Source organism: Hyaena hyaena, unplaced genomic scaffold (assembly GCF_003009895.1).
Source record: "Hyaena hyaena isolate Hyena2069 unplaced genomic scaffold, ASM300989v1 scaffold_528, whole genome shotgun sequence".
Lineage (NCBI taxonomy): Eukaryota > Metazoa > Chordata > Mammalia > Carnivora > Hyaenidae > Hyaena > Hyaena hyaena.
Genome location: NW_024081158.1, coordinates 180816 through 198013, shown reverse-complemented (window position 1 = coordinate 198013; position 17198 = coordinate 180816). Strand labels below are relative to the sequence as shown.

The window sequence follows — 17198 nt, the reverse complement described above, 5'->3', positions numbered from 1 at the left end:
TGAAACTCTGTCGTCAGTTGACCCCTCTAATCACTGGCAGAGACAGCATCCCTATTTTCATAACTAGAAATAGAGCACACAATCTACAAGTTTGAGTGTGCTTATGCGGGCAGAAGGATAGGCTATTTGAAATCCTCAGAAATCCTGGGTGCATAGTACCCAGCACTGGCTGATCATGCAGGAAATATTTAATAGTTTGCACTAATTTTAAGTATCTTACATTCCCACTTCTCTGCAACTTTTTCTAGATTATTTTCCCCTTAGAATTATTGGGCTAGAGAGCATAGGTAATTATTAAAGCGTGAAGTCACAGGTTGGGGGGTTAATGGGTTGAATTATTTTATTTGGGCTGAAGCGTGGAGTACATAGTATCTACAGAGCTGAAATGGGAAGAGGGTAAGAACAATGGTCTTCTGGCCTGTGTCAGACTTTCCTTGAAGCTTCTAAAAATACGAATGTTCTGGTCCTTCCTCAGACCTACTGAATCAGAATCTTGGGGAGTGAACTCCAGGCATCTGTAATTTAAAAAGTATCTTTGGGCAGTTTGGATGCACAAGAATTGAGACCCACTGTTACAGAATCTTAGATTGTTGATGCTGAAACGGACGTTGGGTATCTAGGCCATTTCTGTACTCACTGGCACTCCCAAGCTGGTACCATTTCCATGCAGTTAATTTGTCCACTTGTTACTCATTTAGTGTGCAGGACTGTTTCTTCCATAACCCGCTTCTGTATTCGTGCTATTCTTTCTTCTCAAAATGTTTTCCCTTCTTCCATGCCTTTAAAACCTGAGCATGATCTTACCTCCTCTGCCTAGCTTTCAGATTCTGTCGTTCACATATGTCTCCTTTTCAGAACTTCACTGCTGTGTTTCTGGGACACATCTCCCTTGTCGTGCCCTGTGTTTCAAGTATTGTTTTGTTTATACAAGTACTTATTTCAGGACTGGATACTCAGTAGATCCTTTAACTAAGGATTTTTAAATCTTTGCTCTTAGGGCTGGATAATTTTTTGTTATGGGGGACTATGCTGGATATGGTAAGATGTTTACAGGAACTTTGACCTCTATCCACTAGATACCAGTAGCACCCCTTCCCTTCAGTAGTGACAGCCAAAAATGTCTTCAGACATTGCCAGATGTTTCCTGGGGAACAAAATCACCCCCGAGTTGAGAACCATTGCTTTACCTGAGTTATTTTTTCCGTATGTTGGGTTCAGTGCTTGCTGTGACGGCTAAAATGGGGGAAAGGATTCACATCCACACTGAACTCAAACAAATAAACCTAAATCGTCGTCCAGAAATGGTCAGGTACAGACTTGTCATTTCTTTTGTGTTAGCAAAAGATGACCAAGGCTTCAAATCTGGCCAGTCCTAAGGCATGACAACCTGTGATTTCACCTGTAAGTTCCCCCCAGATGATACCAATACAGCAGGTAATAGCAAAAGCAGATAGTTATTTACTGATTGAACTTCTGGAAAAGGGGCTCCTCTCTCTCCAGTCTGTGGATTTCTTCTCTTTACCTGTGTGCCCCGCTGTTCTGCATGCAGTTCAGGTGGAAAATGTTTTACATGAGAATGGACTCACAATATTAGTCTGCAAAATCCAGCTGAACATGTATTATGATTATGGAGCTGGTTATTACACATTGACCAAAGGAATAATTGAAGTATTTTTCCTGTTTAATAAAATTGTTTTTTCCCTTTTCCAGAGTTGGTAGAATTCTCCTTTTTGATATTTCAGATCATGTTTCATATCTCCTGATTGACCATCTCTAGTTTTACAAGTTTTTCCCTATGGGGGCACCTGGCCGGCTCAGTCAGTGGGGTGTGCAACTCTTGATCTAGGGCTTGTGAGTTCGAGCCCCATGTTAGGTATAGAGATTACTTAAAAATAAATACATTTAAAACCTGTCATTTTAAAAAATAAGTAAAATTTCTTTTTATGAAATAGGAATTGATCTGGATTATACACCCTTAACTCTGATGAAACTGTGGAAAGCACCTGGGGAATTGGTCCTCTTCACCCTGTAACCTCAACTAACATACTTACTGCTGACATAGTAATTTGGAATTGAACTCCAAATCCAGTGCCCTGTATACTTTATTACACCGTGCTTAGCAGAAAGGTTTTGTCAGCAAGTGCGGTTAGACTATCCTGTGAATTGTGAGAAAAATTATACAACTAAGTGATACACGATGACTTTCTTGAATACAAAGTTTTAATAACATGGTTAGTTGAAAGTACATTATATTGCCTCAGAAGTGGCTCCAAAATCCTTTGAAAATTTTCCTATTTAAAGAAACACAAGAGGGGCGCCTGAGGGGCTTAAGTTTGGCTCAGGTCGTGATCTTGTGAGTTTGAGACCCACATGGGGCTCGCTGCTGTCAGCGCAGAGCCTGTTTGGATCCTCTGTCGTCTTTCTCCTCCTCCCCCACTTGTGCTCTCTCAAAAATAAAATTAAAAAAAATTTTTTTAATGTTTTATTTATTTCTGAGAGAAGTAGCGTAAGCAGGGGAGGGTGAGAGAGAGAGGGAGACACAGAATCTGAAGCAGGCTCCATGTTCTGAGCTGTCAGCACAGAGCCCAACCGGGGCTTGAACCCACGAACCGTGAGATCATGACCTGAGCCGAAGTCGGATGCGTAACCGACTGAGCCACCCAGGCGCCCCCCAAGTTTATGTATTTTTAAAGGTTTCTATAGTGAGTTTGTAATTCTTCAATCATAGAAAAAAAATTTTTAGTCTTTAGCCACAAACCTAATGTGTTTTATGCAATTGCTTTTAATGAAAATACAGTAAAAATTTTTTTTAATGTTTATTTGAGAGAGAGAGAGAGTATGAGCAGGGGAGGGGCAGAAAGAGAGGGAGACACAGAATCTGAAGCAGGCTTCAGGCTCTGAGCTGTCAGCACAGAGCCCAACATGGGGCTCAAACTCATGAGCCATGAGGTCATGACCTGAGCCGAAGTCAGACACTTGACCGACTGAGCCACCCAGGATCCTTGAGAATACATTTTATTAATAATTATTTTTATTTTTAAGTAATCTCTACACCCAACATGGGACTTGAACTTAGAACTTGCGATCAGGAGTCGCATGCTGCACCAACTGAGCCAGCCAGGCACCCTGAGAATACACTTTATATTGTGATTTAATTACTTACACATACAGGTCCTTAGTTCTAAAACTTAAAGTTAGTTAAGCTGCATAATATAAAATGTCTGGAAGTGTACATAAGAAGCCACTATAGTAATTACCCCTGGGAATAGGAACCTGCCTACATGGTTTATGCTTTTGTAATTTTTGTGGTTTTACCATGTGCGTTTATTCTCCCCTAATACACATACCATTACATTTTTAATGATCATGATACATCTCTTACTTATTGACTCGTGCTTTACTAAAATAGCAAATTTGTAGCTTATTTAATAAACTTCTTAGTAATAGATATTTAAGACAGTTCTAAGTGTTTACTGCTACAGAAAATACTGCAGAGAGATATGGGTTCTGGTGTGGTTTTCTTTCAATCATTAATTCAGAAGAAATATTCAAATATATACATCTGGCTCAAAGTTTATATAAATTCACTGGCTACCTGTTGCCATTTTGAATTCTGGAATGGTTGAATCAATTTGTATTGCCCTCCCAAGAATGTAAGAGTATTGGTTTCACCCATAGCATCACTAGACTTTTCATATCGGAAATGATGATAGCTTTTTAAATGCTCTAATGTGCACAGCTGAGACCTGTCGCCTGTCCACAGAACTCTCTTTGTATGTGTGGGTTGCAGTAATAGTTTATCTTTTATGAGAATCCAGAGAAGCACACAAAAACTCTTACACACCTCCTTTCTTATTTCTTGAATAAATAGAACCAAGCTATAGAAGTGACCTGGGGTCAACAGCCTGCATTCTTGAGCTGGGTAGAAGGCAGGCATTTCAGTGATCAAGGTGAAAATGTGGCTGAAATCAACAGACAACTTGGTCAGAAACTTGGACTCTCAAATGGCGACCAGGTAAGTACAAAATGTGATGACTGTGACTTCCTCCTAATGTCACATAATATAACAATGGGAAGTGAACATTTAGATTAATTGTTTTAAAGGGGTGAGATGACACCTAACTTGTGTGCTGCTATAACCAGTCCAGGATATGCAAGTTGACTGTAAACTCCATTTTTAAATCATTATCTTGTATTAGGCTTCCTAGTTGATTTTGTGTTCTATTTCGCTCACTTTCCAGATTCCCTAATTTTGTTTGTGTGCAATTATTTTTACTTTATGAATTATTGAGTTTTACTATTACTGGACTTCATTTGTTTCCGGCAAATCTTCTAACCTTCCAGAGTCATACCTCATTTTTAAAAAATTTATCCAGTAAAAGAGTTAATTTTCTATTTTTATCTTGCCTATGAATTTAATTGTAAACCCCAAAGCTATAGACTTACGTCTAGTTTTTCATTATTGTGTTGATCAATTTATGCCCTTCTAAATATTTTAAACTACAGAAGTAGTACATCTTCATTACAAATAGTTTACATTTGAAAGTTAAAAAAAATTGTTTTCTCTAACCCCAGCCTCAGAATGCATGTGCACTGTATGTTGGGATTATAGTATGCTGTTAAGATTTAAAGAATGGAAGGAAGAAAAGGAAAGGAAAGGGAATGGAAGAATACACATTGTTTTTTAAATCATACACATTTCCTGTAGTTTTCCCCACAAAGTATATCAGAGATCCCTTTACACATACTACAGTGTGCATTGAACATCTGTGTATCCATATAGGATGAAACATTACAGATTGATTGAGTCCAGGGGGCTGCACGTTGAAAATTCTGATATTGGTGTTGAGCTGTATTCTGTTACCAGCTTCCCATAACAGTGTATAAGAGCGTCAACCTCTCTTTAACTTGTTTTGAACACAGACTAAGTTTGTTCATGCATGCTTTTGGCAATGAGAAAAGGCCACTAATGAGAAATCCATAGTCCTAGTATTAGTCCTTTGGTTACCCTCAATTTTTCTTAGAATTTTAAAACTTTAGCACCAGAGTGGCTTAGACATCATAACTTTGGTTCCTTGCTCTACAAACCTAGGGAGACAGAACATTTTGCCCAGGATTGCACAGCAAGTTAAAGTCTGCTCTCTTAGAGTATGTGGTATTTCCCAGTGAGAAACACCAGCTTCTTGTTCCAGATCTTGATGTCTTCATCTGCCTCTGAACAGTCCTGTTGGTTTCTAATGCCTGTTTGCTTCAGAGTGAACTTTTACCTGATTCCCTGCAGATCTTCTGTATTGTAGCAATACTACTGAGTTACTGTCACCCGAAGAATAGGAACAAGGTGAACTGGCTGGCCCAGGACTCTAGCTTCTTGGTGGGTGGGAGCTGCTTTGTGTTTCCCCGGAATTGCCCCTTTCAAATAGGGTGAACTGGAGATACTGATGGGAAATTCACTGAGGGTGAGGCACTTGGGGAAAATTCTGTTTCAGGCCACAAAAGTGATGAAGGAAGGGCTGATTAACTGGAGCATTTAATACTTGGTGGCTTTCACTCCTCAATCCCCAGAAATGCCTAAAGAAAGGGAGAAGACAGGGGTAGATTTCTGCTTCTTGAAACACTAGCATTTCTTTCTTTTCTTTTTTTTTTCTTTTATTTTGAGAGAGAGAGTGTGAATGCAGGGAGGGGTAAAGAGAGAGAGAATCCCAAGCAGCCTCCACATTTTCAGTGTGGAGCCTGATGCACAGCTCATGAACTGATGTAGGGCTCATGATCATGAGATCGTGACCTGAGCTGACATCAAGCAAGAGTTGGATGCTTAACTGAACAAGCCACCCAGCTGACCCATCATTCTTTCTATCTTTCTTTCTTTCTTTCTGTTTAAAGTTTTATTTATTTATTTATTGAACTCACAGCCCCAAGATCAAGAGTTGCATGCTCTGACTGAGCCAGCCAGGCAACCAAGAGACACACTGGCATTTCATATGTATCTGTAGACTGGAATGAGGGCATATTTATTTTACTTTACTTTTAGCTGTGAATGTTTATTTTTCCAACTAATTTGCTCTGCTCTCTGAGCACTTTTTCTTACTTTTCTAGAAGCACCATGCAGGTTAGTTATAAAACCAGAAGTCTTAAAACTTCTAGAAATGATAGAGTGTGTATATACTAGATTAGGCCATGACTTGACATTGTTTCTTTTTGCATTTTTTTCAAGTTTATTTATTTTGAGAGAGAGAGGGAGCAAGCACAGGCAGAGGAGGGGCTGAGAGAGAGGGAAAGAGAGAATCCCAAGAGACTCCATGCCAGCACAGAGTCCCGTGCCAGGCTCAAACCCACGAGCTATGAGATCATGACCCTAGCCAAAGTTGGACGCTCAACCAGCTGAGCCACCCAGGGGCACCTTCTTCTTGCATTTTTAAATTAACACTTATTTTGTTAATGGTTATCTTTATTTATTTATTTTTTTAAATCTTTTGTGCAAGGGTGTATTTTCCCTTTTTCTATAATTTGTTGTGAAACAGTTTTTCCTAAAATGTTGAGTATATCAAGGCCTAGCTAAGAATAGGTACTTAATAAATCTTTGCCAAATGAAGGTCCACCCAATGCAGGCAGGCACGCACGCACTCATTCACTCACTCATACTTTATTATTTACTTAAAGAGGGAACTTCTTATTTTCTGGGGATATGCATTTTAAAAAATTTTTTGTTTATTTACAAAAAAATCTTTTAAAAGTAGTTTTACATTTTTGATTTATTCCAGGTATGTCTCAAGCTGTGCTCCCATGTGGTGTCTTGTCAACAAGCAGAAGTGGAACCCCTCTCAGCAGATGACTGGGAGATACTGGTAAAAACAAAACAAAAAACTAGCCTGGTTTAAGGTCAAACCGCTTCCGAATAGTTGATTGTTTATACTGCAGTATGGTTGACGTACAACATTACACTGGTTCAGGCGTACAGCATAGTGATTCAGCATCTCTGTACATTACGCTGTGCTCACAAGGGTAGCCGCCGTTGGTCCCCATACAACACTGTTCTGTGTTTCCTATGCCATACCTTTTAGCCCTATGACTTACTCCTTCCATAACTGGGAGCCAGACTATCAGCATCTCTAGATTTCTCTCTTTTGAGCTTCATTATATATTCTGAGCTGGTTCGAGTTGTAAGAATGACTTGCGATTTCCTTACTCGACACGGAATGGACAAAACATGAAGTGAATTGGTCTTTTCATTTGTTGGTTGTAGGAGCTGCATGCCGCTTCCCTCGAACACCATCTTCTAGATCAAATTCGCATAGTTTTTCCAAAAGCCATTTTTCCTGTTTGGGTTGATCAACAAACTTACATATTTATCCAAATTGGTAGGTGTTACTATCTTTTTCCATTGTACATCATGGCACTGCGTCCACAGCGGAGGTGAACACATATTAATGAGTTTTGTTTTCCACACAGTTGCACTGACACCAGCTGCCGCCTATGGAAGGCTGGAAACTGACACCAGACTCCTTATTCAGCCAAAGACCCGCCAGGCCAAAGAGAAGACAGTTTCAAAAGCAGATAATGCACATGGGAAATTCCTTAATGGGTCTGATAAACCAGATTCAGAAGTTACAGCTGACTCCACATTCATGCCAAGCTTATGGACTTTGATAGGAAGCATTTTTTCTTTTGGGTCTGAGAAGAAACAAGAGCTATCTTGGGGTTTAACTGAAATGAATGCATTCAAAAATATGCAGTCCAAAGTCGTTCCTCTAGACAATATTTTTAGAGTGTGCAAATCGCAGCCTCCCAGTATGTGTAATGCCGCAGTGGCTTCTGAATTTCACAAACACTCCGCCATTCATGTATTTCCATGGGACCAGGAATATTTTGATGTGGAGCCCAGCTTCACTGTGACCTACGGGAAGCTAATTAAGCTACTTTCTCCAAAGCAACTACAAAGTAAAACAAAACAAAACGTTCTGTCACCTGAAAAGGAGAAGCAGATATCGGAACCACTAGATCAAAAACAAATCAGCTCAGACCATAGTCAAGAAGCTGCTAAGGCCTTTGTGCTAAAGGTAGTCTGGAACGGACTTGAGGAATTGAAGAATGCCATAAAATACACCAAAGGTTTAGAAGCACTTCATCTTGGAAAAGTCTGGGTTAGTATAAATTTTATTATGAGAGAAAGCAATTTCATGTTGCTTGAAATTCTTCAAATTATGAATTAGAACAATATTTTATATACAATTTGAAAATCAGTATATAAAAAATGGTGTCGAAGGTCCCTCCAAGGGCATGTTTCTCACTGCATGGTCAAGTTCTTGTTTGGGTGAAGATTGCATATTTTCTGGTCAGGTAAACTTGGACAGCTATAAGCTTAGATAGTTATAGGCCCAGAGAAGTAAAAACTACTTACTTTAGGTTATATAGTAAATAGAACTAGTACTCACACCCAGGTGTGCCAGCTCTATAGCGTTCATGTGGTGTGCCCTACAAACCCTCACAGTTGTTTTTAAAGTGTATTTATTTTGAGAGAGAGCACATGTATGCGTGAGCAATGGAGGAGCAGAGAGAGGGAGAGAGAACCACACTGTCAGCATGAAACTCCACATAGGGCTCGACCTCACGAACCGTGAGATCATGACCTGAGCCAAAATCAAGAGTCAGACACTTAACCGACCCAGCCACCCAGGTGCCCCATGAAGCCTTACATCTTTAATACCTGCCAAAGGTTTGGTCCCCAGCTCCCGAAAGCAAAAGAGGGACTTGTTAGGTGTTGGGGGTCATGCCTGTGTAGCAGGAGGCCCATGGGGTGAGCTGGCATCAGGATCGGAATGTACCCAGAAGCTGCTTACCCTGCTCGGGCCAGTTTTTTAACTGTGGGCCTGGGCAAGGTGGGGAGGGCGGGGAGGAGAGCAGCTGTTGTTTCATCTTCCTATCCTGGCCTCAGGTAGTAATGCTTAGTTTATGTGAAATGAGTCACCAGCTCCTTTTACTTGAACTTAACTTGAGCATTGTGAAGTGAGACTTCATGGTGATAAAGGGGGGAAATGGTTAGGACAGGAAGAAAAATGAGAAAGGAGGGGGGTCGTCTTTGTAGATTTCTTTTACTGCCAGTTTTACATATGACCTCTGTGCTGGCAACTTACAAAGTTTTAATCTCTTTAGCTTACATCATTTTTAAAAATTCAAGACCATCAGCTCATTATTTTTTCTTAGCTCTAAACTCCCAGTTTAGGAGATTCTGCTACATCTTCAAAATAAAAATGTCTAACACTGAACTTGTTAGGACTTTTCTTCTATGCGAAGAATGTAGCAGGAATACTGTTTTATTTTTCCTTGAGAACATATGGTGAGGATGGGGTGAAGGAGTGCCAGGTAAAGGCCTGGAGACCATGTAAGATAGCAGCAAGGAGCCCACACTTCCCACTCCACTTTAAAGGCTGACAGCCGTGGGCACTGGGCAGTGGTGGTTCTGGCAGTGGGTGGCACCCGGTACTCATAGGCTTGACTCAAGAGATCACAGTTGATGGACCACATTCTGAAGAGGGTGTGAAAAGAAAGAAATGAAGGGGAAAAACTGAAATGCTTGTGATACAACAGTGCCTGAACAGCCATCTGGTTACTCTCTGAATCATGATAGCTTACCCAAATTTCCTTATTCATTAATTTACCCAAATTTATGAAAGTTAAAACCAGTATATATGCTGTGGAATACTTTTACATCAAGCTTTACACATATTTATATTCTGATTCATTTTTATATTTCAGATTCCAGATGACCTGAGAAAGAGACTAAATATAGAAATGCATGCAGTAGTCAGAATAACTCCAGTGGAAGTTATCCCTAAAATTCCAAGATCTCTAAAATTGCAACCTAGAGAAAACTTGGTGAGTTCAAATTTATGGTTTGTCACAGTTGTTTTAGACGTCTTGTAAAATTTTTAGTTGCTTCAGTAAGTAATACGAATGTTGTATTTCTTTTTGCTAGAAGGGCAAAGAAGTCTTTATTGTGGTAAAATATATATATATAACAAAATGCTACTTTAGCCATTTTTTTAAATGTACAGTTTAGCATTAATTATGTTCATAATGTGCAATCATTGCCACCATCTATTTCCAAAACTTTCCCATCCCCCCAAACAGAAACTCTGTGCCTAGTAAGCAATAACTCCCCATCCGGCCCTCCCCTAGCTCCTAGTAACCTCTATGTACATTCTGTCTCTGTGAAACTGGTTATTCTAGATATTTCATATAAATTGAATCATACAGTATTTGTCCTTTGGCTTATTACACTTAGTGTGTTTTCAAGGTTCACCCATGTTACAGAATCTATTAGGACTTCATTCCTATTCATGGCTAAATAATACTCCATTATATGTATATACCATATTTTGTTTATCCATTCATGTGTTGATGGACCCTTGGATCGTTTCCACCTTTTTGACTGTTGTGAATAATGCTGTTATATAGACTTTAGTATACAAGTAGCTATTTGAGTCCCTGTTCTCAGTTCTTTTGAGTATATACCTAGGAGTTGAGTGGATGGATTTTATGGTAATTCTGTGTTTAACTTTTTGAAAAACCAAGAAGTCTTTAGTAAGCAACACATGTATTATGTAGATTGTGTCAATGTAAATATGATAATTTGGCTTTTTTTTGTTTTTATTAAGTAAGCTCTATACCCAGTGTGGGGTGCCAAATCCTGTCCCCAAGATCAAGAGTCGCATACTCTACTGACTGAGCCAGCCAGGTCCCCTGATAATTTGACTTTTAAAAGATAGGTATTTTTGCTACATTCATGTAATTTTTAAAAATTCCCCACGTTTCAGCATAAATATTGCAGCCTCAAAGAGTGCTAGACTGCTCACTAATAGAGTATTGTCACTTGTACCAGTTTAGTTTACCGGTTCTCAGAGAACTACAATCCAGGAAAATTATTGTGTTCTAGGTTTTAAAATTTCCAAGCATGACCTTATCCTTCTCTGATTATTCAGATGGTCCTTTTGGATCTTTAGGATCATGATGGTCATTATAGCATGGAAGAACCGTTTTAACAGAACTTTCAGAGTGATGAAACCCCAGATAAGATCGCTTATATTATGTACTAGAGAAGAGGAAAATAAATAGAATAAATGCCATTTCCATAATAGTATGGGACTGAACACTTAACACATTGGCAGAACAGTACACAGTGATTTCTAGTTTTAACTTCTTAGTTAATTTATCTTGTATTTTTCAAAAGTTAGGTCTTGTATAAAAGAGTAGATTTTCTTTTTTTTTTTTTTTAATTTTTTAAAATGTTTTTTATTTATTTCTAGGAGAGAGAAAGACAGCGTGAGCAGGGGAGGGTCAGAGAGAGAGGAAGTGACAGACTCTGAAACAGGCTCCAGGCTCTGAGCTGGCAGTCAGCACAGAGCCCGACGCGGGGCTCGAACCCATGAACTGCGAGATCATGACCCAAGCGAAAGTTGGACGCTTAACCGACTAAGCCACCCAGGCGCCCCCAGTAGATTTTCTTTTTGGCTCAGTATGAGGCTATTATTGCAGAATTCCTTTCTTAATCCTGAGTTGCATATTTTAGTGGAAGCTTTATGACATTGGCAGGTGTCTCTGGGCTGATTATATCTCTAAACATGTTTGATTATAGAGGAACTGTCAGTTGCTTTCAGATTCTTCAGGTCCTGATTTTGAGTATATTTTTTTAAGTAAACTCTACAGTCAATATGAGACTTGAACTCATGACCTCAAGATCAAGAGTCACATGCTGTACCAGCTGAGCCAGCCAGGTGCCCAGTTTTAAATAGTTTTCATTTTCATTTTATGACTTCCTTTAGGTCTTTAATCCCCTTGCCCAATAACATCCAAAGAAGTGACAGACGGTTTCTGCGATCTTTAAGAATGGGAAAACGATGCCTCTACTTAGTTTAGCCTGCATTTTGTAGTGATCAGGCTAACCCAAGCTTAATCAGCAGAGCTAAGCTCAACTGTAGATGAACAGAGGCTTATTTTCCTAAGTAGGTATTAATGATCTTTCCTATATGAATTTTTGTGTATTCCTGTTTTGATCTTCACACAGGTTTTAAAAACTTAATTTAAAAGCTTTAAAAATTAATAGTGTTTTTCTCAGAATTTCTTTATACATTTTAAATAACATATTAACATTATACTTACTGGATATATCAGTACTGCGGTCTGCTTAACAGAAAAAAAAGAAAAGTGACTTGAATATACAAAGAATTTATTTTTCTTTTTTTTTCTTTTTTATTTATTTATTTATTTATTTATTTTTATGTTTTATTTATTTCTAGGAGAGAGAGAGAGAGAGACAGCGTGAGCAGGGGAGGGTCAGAGAGAGAGGGAGTCACAGACTGAAACAGGCTCCAGGCTCTGAGCTGGCAGTCAGCACAGAGCCCGACGCGGGGCTCGAACCCACGAACCGCGAGATCATGACCTAAGTGAAAGTCGGACGCTTAACCGACTAAGCCACCCAGGCGCCCCAAGAATTTATTTTTCATACGTACAGAGAAGTTTGGAGGAGCTCTGAGGTGGTTAAACTGTGTCATCTAGGATGTAGCCTCCTTTGGTCTTTCTGCCATCTTTAGCCTATAACTTCCTCCTTTGATACGAGGCATTTGTCATACTGATAGGCATCACATATGCGTGTTGTTGTTTTTTAATGTTTGTTTATTTTGAGAGCCAGAGAGAGATAGAGCATGAGGGGGGATGCAGAGAGAGGGAGACACAGAATCTGAAGCAGGCTCCAGGCTCTGAGCTGTCAGCACAGAGCCCGACGTGGGGCTCGAACCCACGAACCGTGAGATCATGACCTGAGCTTAACTCAGATGCTTAACTGACTGAGCCACCCAGGCGCCCCACATATGCGTTCTTGGCAGAAGGAAAGGCACAAAGCAAAACCCTTCTCCTAGTAAAATGTGTATACCTTTTAATTAGGAAGAGGCCCTTCTCAACGATTGCTGACGGCACACCATTGGTCAAAATGGAGGCACATGCATGTGCCCACATGCACACACAGATCCAGGCTGGGAATTGAAGAGTTTTCTTTCCCACCTCTTTAATAGAGGGAGGCAAGGGAGAATGACGTTGGAATAGTTATCCACCGAGCCAAATTATGGTATGTGTGTCACTGGTCCTAGAGATAGGGAGTGTTTAAAACTTTGCCACTTGTGTAAATGTTTCTTCAGGCTTCACTGTATTCCTTGTGCTGTAATATCAGTTCCCAGATCTGTGCCTCTAAATACGAATATCTTTCCTGGTTTTGTTTGGTAAGGTTTACTTTTTTTTTAACTTTTAAATTATTTCTTTTTAGTTGCTCCCATTTAATAGATGATAAAATTGAGGTTCAGACAGTTCTATTAGTTTGCCCATAGTCACATAGATGTTAAATGGTCATGCTGGGCTGGTTTGCACCAGTTTTTTTTTAATGTTTTATTTATTTTTGAGAGAGAGAGAGAGACAGCGTGAGCAGGGGAGGGCCAGAGAGAGAGGGAGACACAGAATCTGAAGCAGGCTCCAGGCTCTGTGCTAGCTGTCAGTACAGAGCCCAATGCGGGGCTTGAACCCACGAACTGTGAGATCATGACCTGAGCCAAAGTCAGATGCTTAACCAACTGAGCCATCCAGGTGCCCCGAATTAGCACATTTAATTACTTGTGCCACACTGTTGTAGAATGGGTATGCTGTGATTTACATCCCCAGTCTCCTACCAATGGATATCATCTTATGGTCGTCACATGAGCTCAGAGAGGTTTCTAAGAAGCTTGCTTAAGATCCATCAGCCATATCAAAGTTTACATATTTTTATTTAGCAAGATGAGGTATTAGACTAAGGATGTTAATGTTAAGTTTTAGGTATTTGGATAATTCATTACTGTTCTTCCCTTTTCTCTGGCAGCCTAAAGACGTGAGTGAAGAAGACGTAAAAACTGTATTCTCTTCGTGGCTACAGCAGTGTACCACTACCACACTTCCTTTAATAATATCAGAGGAAGAATATATTAAGCTGAGAATTAAAGATGGTGGGTAAATTTTGTTATTTTGATATTTTTCCTATTAAAGAAGTCAAAAATTTTTTATTGTTACAACCTTTAGTACGCGTGAACAGGAAACATTATAATAAGTAAATGGTAGATTTTACATATCGAAGAATGCCTTTACTTAAATTTAAAGAAATTTAAATCTTAAATTACCTCAACTCTGTTTCAGTACTAACTCCACATTTATTACTTTTTTTTTTTTATAGGGTTGAAGGAGTTTTCTCTAAATATAGTTCATTCTTGGGAAAAAGAAAAAGAAAATATTTTTTTATTGAGTCCCAGTCTGCTGCAGAAGATCACAATACAAGTAATCACATAACTATTGAATCTTTAATAAAATAATATTGGTCGCATTGGATCGATAATAAAGTATGAATTTACCTGTAAGACTTTGTATCCTGCAGTGTATTAGAAACGTGAATGATAAGAGTAAGGAATAACTTGATTTAAAATATTTTGTTATACAGTCTCTTTAAGTTATTTAAATAAATTGATTTATTCTAAATTAAAATCAATGTGCAATTAAGTTTCAAGAACAGAATTGATTGTGTTAACTGGCCGATAGATCATGATTTCAAATTATTCTCGTATTGAAACAAAGGAAAACTTAGATTTTGGGGTTTGATTTTTTTTAATTCCTATTTTTAGTTGGAGTTCTGCACAACCCATCTTATTCTGTCACTTCTTAAATTCTCAACTGTTCACAAATATTACCAGATCACTGTTCTTTCAGGAGTATTTTAAAAGTGGTCTTTTTTAGAATGTTATGTTTTAGTTAGGTTAGTCACTGTCATTGTTACAAAATTGAAGATGTTCTAGTCGTTTAGAATTTGAATGGTTTGGAACTAGGCATTGTCTCTCTACTTTTGAGATGAAATTGAAGGAATACCATTCAAAGAAGATACAAATGGAAGAATTGTGGAGAGTAAATGAGACACAAATCAAAATTACAAATAAAGATGTATCTGCAAAATGTATGACGTTCTTTACCTCTTGTTGACCATAAATATTTATGTTCCTTGGATGAGTAAATTGTGATTGTCAAGGCTAATTTGAATAATGATCTTGCATGCACACTGTATCTTTTCTCGGTGTAACAGAATCAGTAATCAGTTTCCTGGGACCCAAGAAAAACAGGCCAAAGATATAAATTTGAAATGTAAAATTGATTTTTCCTTGCTACTATAGGTCCTTCTAGATCCTATCGTAAAAGAAGAAAACAGTGAGGAAATTGACTTTATTCTTCCTTTTTTAAAGCTGAACTGCTTGGGGTAAGAAGTTATGGCCAAACTAGTATGTTTACAGACATGTTTGACATTATCTCTGGCAGGGTTTTTCTGTGTAAATATTAAAATAGATGTTAATGTCATTGGATAATCTCAATAATACATTAGTAGATGTGTTTTCAAGGATTGTTTCTGTTTTCACAACTCGCTTAGTAATTTGCCTTGTCTTCTTAGGTGACTACATAATAGTCTGAAGCTTATTAGAAATTTACCTTCAGATTTTGATTTGTGAGAAGGAAACTACTGGTTATGACCTAGATCACACGTGCTCAGATAAAATAATAATTCTTAAGAGTTAATACATTTATTTTAAAAGTTAAACTAGAAACATTAGTTGAATGTTCAAAAATATTTCAAATTAAGTTATTCCTTCAGCTATATTATTAATGTACTAATTGGGATTATTTGTGTTTTCCTTAACATTTAAGACCGACAAGTCTGAAAAGAACTTCCTCTTAGTTTCTTTATCTCTTATGAAATATGAGACTCTTATATAAACATTATACCTCAGAATTCTTCACAGAGGCTTTTAGTGGGTATGGTTGTAGTGATTTGATTTCCTGTACTAGTATAATCTGTAAATGTTTCAGTAAAAGGACCGAACCATAAAGTAACAATGTTTAAATATAGCATGATATTCATGTAGAAAGTAAAATCTCGGAAACCAACTTGACAATAAACTATTTGTAAAAAAAAAAAAAAAAAGTAAAATCTCTCTAGTTCATATCTGATTTTCAGAATTTATATTATCAGAAATAAAGTGGTAGAGTCAGAAAGTAGGTGGAAGTTCCTGCCTGTGTAATCTACAAATCAAAACTGGATTTAAAAGCTTAATTGAAGAGAAAATAAGTCTTTAATTATTTTAACACTTCAAACACACTCACTTATGATTATGTTGATTACCAAACCAAAAATCATCTTGAGAGGGGTGTTTGTGTCTGTTAAGACAAATTCCTTAAGATGTCCCGTTAAGACAAATTTTAGTTACTGTACGTGTTTGAAAGTAATAAAAACTAATTTTAAAAGCTGTGACGCAGATTTGGCAGTAATTCAGTATACTTTCAAATAAGGGAAATTTTAACATTTTACTCTTTTACAAATCATTAATTAGCCTGGGAAGGAAAGTTTCAGATTTTTTTACAGTTAGATTTTATCCTGCTTCAGTGTCTTATCATGCAACCCATGTATATATTTTGCAGAGGAGTGAATTCCTTAGGTGTGTCCTCTATGGAACATATCACTCACAGCCTCTTGCGGCGCCCTTTGTCTCGACAGCTGATGTCCCTTGTGGCGGGACTTAGGAACGGAGCCCTCTTATTCACAGGAGGAAAGGTATGTGGTTAAAATGTGCCCATTTCACTAGTAACTTTTATTTTTCCTTTGGGTTTTGATCATCTGTTATATAGAGTTGTTAATACAAGATATGGGAAGCCTTCATTTGCTTTGGAAATTTAGAAGGTGGTGATGAATAAGATGAATAAGGTGATATGCTCCCTGCCTTTTTTTTTATATGTACTATTTGATACGATTGTATGATTTTTCTTTTTTAGGGTGTTGATAGGATTAATTGATTTTCAAATGTTGAACCAGCCCTTGCATGTATATAATAAATCTCACTTGGTCATGGTGTATTATTCTTTGTATGCATTGCTGAGTTCTGTTTGCTAAAAATCCTTTTTTAAAGTGTTTTAAAAACATTTATTTAGTCTCCATCCCCAACATGAGGCTCAAACTCATGACTGAGATCAAGAGTCTCTTCTGACTGAGCCACGCAGGCTCCCCATTGTTTGTTAATAATCTGTTGAGGATTTTTGCATCTAAATTCATGAGCAAGTCATTGTTAAGCATCTGACTTTAGCTCTGGTCAGTGATTGGT

At 38.1% G+C, this 17198-nt stretch overlaps 1 protein-coding gene across 4 annotated transcripts in view; it reads left to right on the top strand.

Annotated features, from left to right (window-relative positions):
- The window catches only part of PEX1 (peroxisomal biogenesis factor 1), a 46906-nt gene that overhangs the window by 797 nt on the left and 28911 nt on the right, over nucleotides 1-17198 (top strand). For all 4 annotated transcript variants that reach the window (XM_039255442.1, XM_039255441.1, XM_039255443.1 and 1 more), the window contains exons 2-10: nucleotides 3872-4015; nucleotides 6759-6842; nucleotides 7241-7355; nucleotides 7447-8138; nucleotides 9751-9870; nucleotides 13895-14018; nucleotides 14243-14343; nucleotides 15225-15307; nucleotides 16522-16654. In XM_039255442.1, the coding sequence (XP_039111373.1) occupies nucleotides 3872-4015; nucleotides 6759-6842; nucleotides 7241-7355; nucleotides 7447-8138; nucleotides 9751-9870; nucleotides 13895-14018; nucleotides 14243-14343; nucleotides 15225-15307; nucleotides 16522-16654 (1596 nt within the window). The remainder of the gene's footprint in view (nucleotides 1-3871; nucleotides 4016-6758; nucleotides 6843-7240; nucleotides 7356-7446; nucleotides 8139-9750; nucleotides 9871-13894; nucleotides 14019-14242; nucleotides 14344-15224; nucleotides 15308-16521; nucleotides 16655-17198) is intronic.